The sequence below is a fragment of the Lactuca sativa genome, chromosome 4 (genome assembly GCF_002870075.4).
Source record: "Lactuca sativa cultivar Salinas chromosome 4, Lsat_Salinas_v11, whole genome shotgun sequence".
In the NCBI taxonomy this organism is placed as follows: Eukaryota; Viridiplantae; Streptophyta; class Magnoliopsida; order Asterales; family Asteraceae; genus Lactuca; species Lactuca sativa.
In genome coordinates this window covers 53,153,693-53,155,156 of record NC_056626.2, presented here as the reverse complement: position 1 = coordinate 53,155,156, position 1,464 = coordinate 53,153,693, and the positions used below count along the sequence as shown (strand labels likewise).

The 1,464-nt window shown below is 41.8% G+C and overlaps 1 protein-coding gene across 1 annotated transcript; it reads left to right on the top strand.

Moving 5' to 3' along the window:
* Nucleotides 1–345: 345 nt before the first annotated feature.
* On the top strand, nucleotides 346–738 carry LOC128133426 (uncharacterized). The gene has a single exon (XM_052770862.1). The coding sequence runs from the start codon at nucleotides 346–348 to the stop codon at nucleotides 736–738; it is 393 nt and encodes a 130-aa protein (XP_052626822.1).
* The last annotated feature ends 726 nt before the right edge of the window (nucleotides 739–1,464 follow it).

Sequence of the window (1,464 nt, the reverse complement as noted above, 5' to 3'; positions counted from 1 at the left end):
TGGTGGAATTTATTGGCGGATACGATGCCACGAGGAGAAGCTTTGAAGATGTCTTGGGAAACATTCCTAGAGCAGTTGAATATGCAGTAGTACTCTGAGATAGATCTGATCGATCTAAACAATTAGTTCCAGAACTTGAAGAAGGGGAAAATAAACATTGATGACTATGCTACTGCGTTTACTGAGAAGATGAAGCTATATCCATACTTGGTGCTGAATGAGCTTGCTAAGATAGAAAAATTTGCTAACGGATTACCGTCATACTTTGGCCCAACAGTCAAAATGGCAAGCACGTTGAAGGCAGCCATTAGAGCAGCCAAGAATGTTGAGACCTAGTTAAAGGAAATGGGTCTAGAGAAAACTGAGGTGGGTGAGAAGAGGAAGTTCAAGGGATCTTCGAGATCCAACAAGAAAAGTAAATCCTCAAAGTCTGGTTTAAGAGGAGGAGGAGGCGAAGCAAAATGGTGTGAAAAGTGCAAAAAGAAACATCATGGTAAATGTGATGGGGAGGTCACTTGTTTTAAATGTGGAAAGCCTGGGCACTATGCCAACGAGTGCATGTCCAACAAGAAAGTTTGTTATGGTTGTAATGAGGAATGGTACCTTTTGAGGGACTTCCCGGAGAAGAAGGAGGCAACAAGGCCTAATATCCCACCAAAGCCAAAAGTCAGAGCTTTCCAGATGACACTCGAAGCCGCGAAGGAAGCAGCAGATGTCGCTTCAGTAGCTTTCTTGTAAATGGATTGTCTGCCAATATATTGTTTGATTCTGGAGCAAATTACTCCTTTATATCACATAAATTTGGTGGAAGACTTGCATTACCTATAGAAAAACTTGATGATGCTCTAGTTGTAGAAGTTGCCAGTGGCAAATTCATACCTATTAGCGATTGCATCAGGAATATCGTCATCGACTTGAAATGAAACGAATTCCACGAGGAGCTGTTACCTATTGAGCTGAATGGTTTCGACATCGTATTGGGAATGGATTGGCTTGGTGCCAATGATGCCGAGATAGTGTGCAAGAAGAAGATAGTAAGAGTGAACCCTCCTGGGAAAGAGTCATTTATGGTCTGCAGGGACAAACGTAGAGTGAATTCTGGAATCATTTCCCTAATGAAAGCCAGAAAATGTTTGTCCAAAGGATGCACATTATACTTAGCATTTTTGATCGATGCTAAGAAAGAGAAGAAGGAGATGCAAAATATACCAGTGGTGTGTGACTATCCGGAAGTCTTTCTTGAAGGTCTTCCTGGATTAACCCTTGATAGACAAGTAGAGTTTCGAATAGACTTGTTACCAGGAACAACACCAATAGAAAAAGCACCATACCGATTAGCACCGACGGAGATGAAGGAGCTTATGACGCAAATTCAGGAGTTTTTGGACAACAATTTCATTAGACCTAGTTCATCACTCTGGGGAGCTCCGGTGTTATTCGTGAAGAAGAAAGATGGAAGCATGA

What these genes read in the sequence shown, in the direction of transcription:
- LOC128133426 (XM_052770862.1), top strand. Translation starts at nt 346, where the DNA reads ATGGGTCTAGAGAAAACTGAGGTGGGTGAGAAGAGGAAGTTCAAGGGA.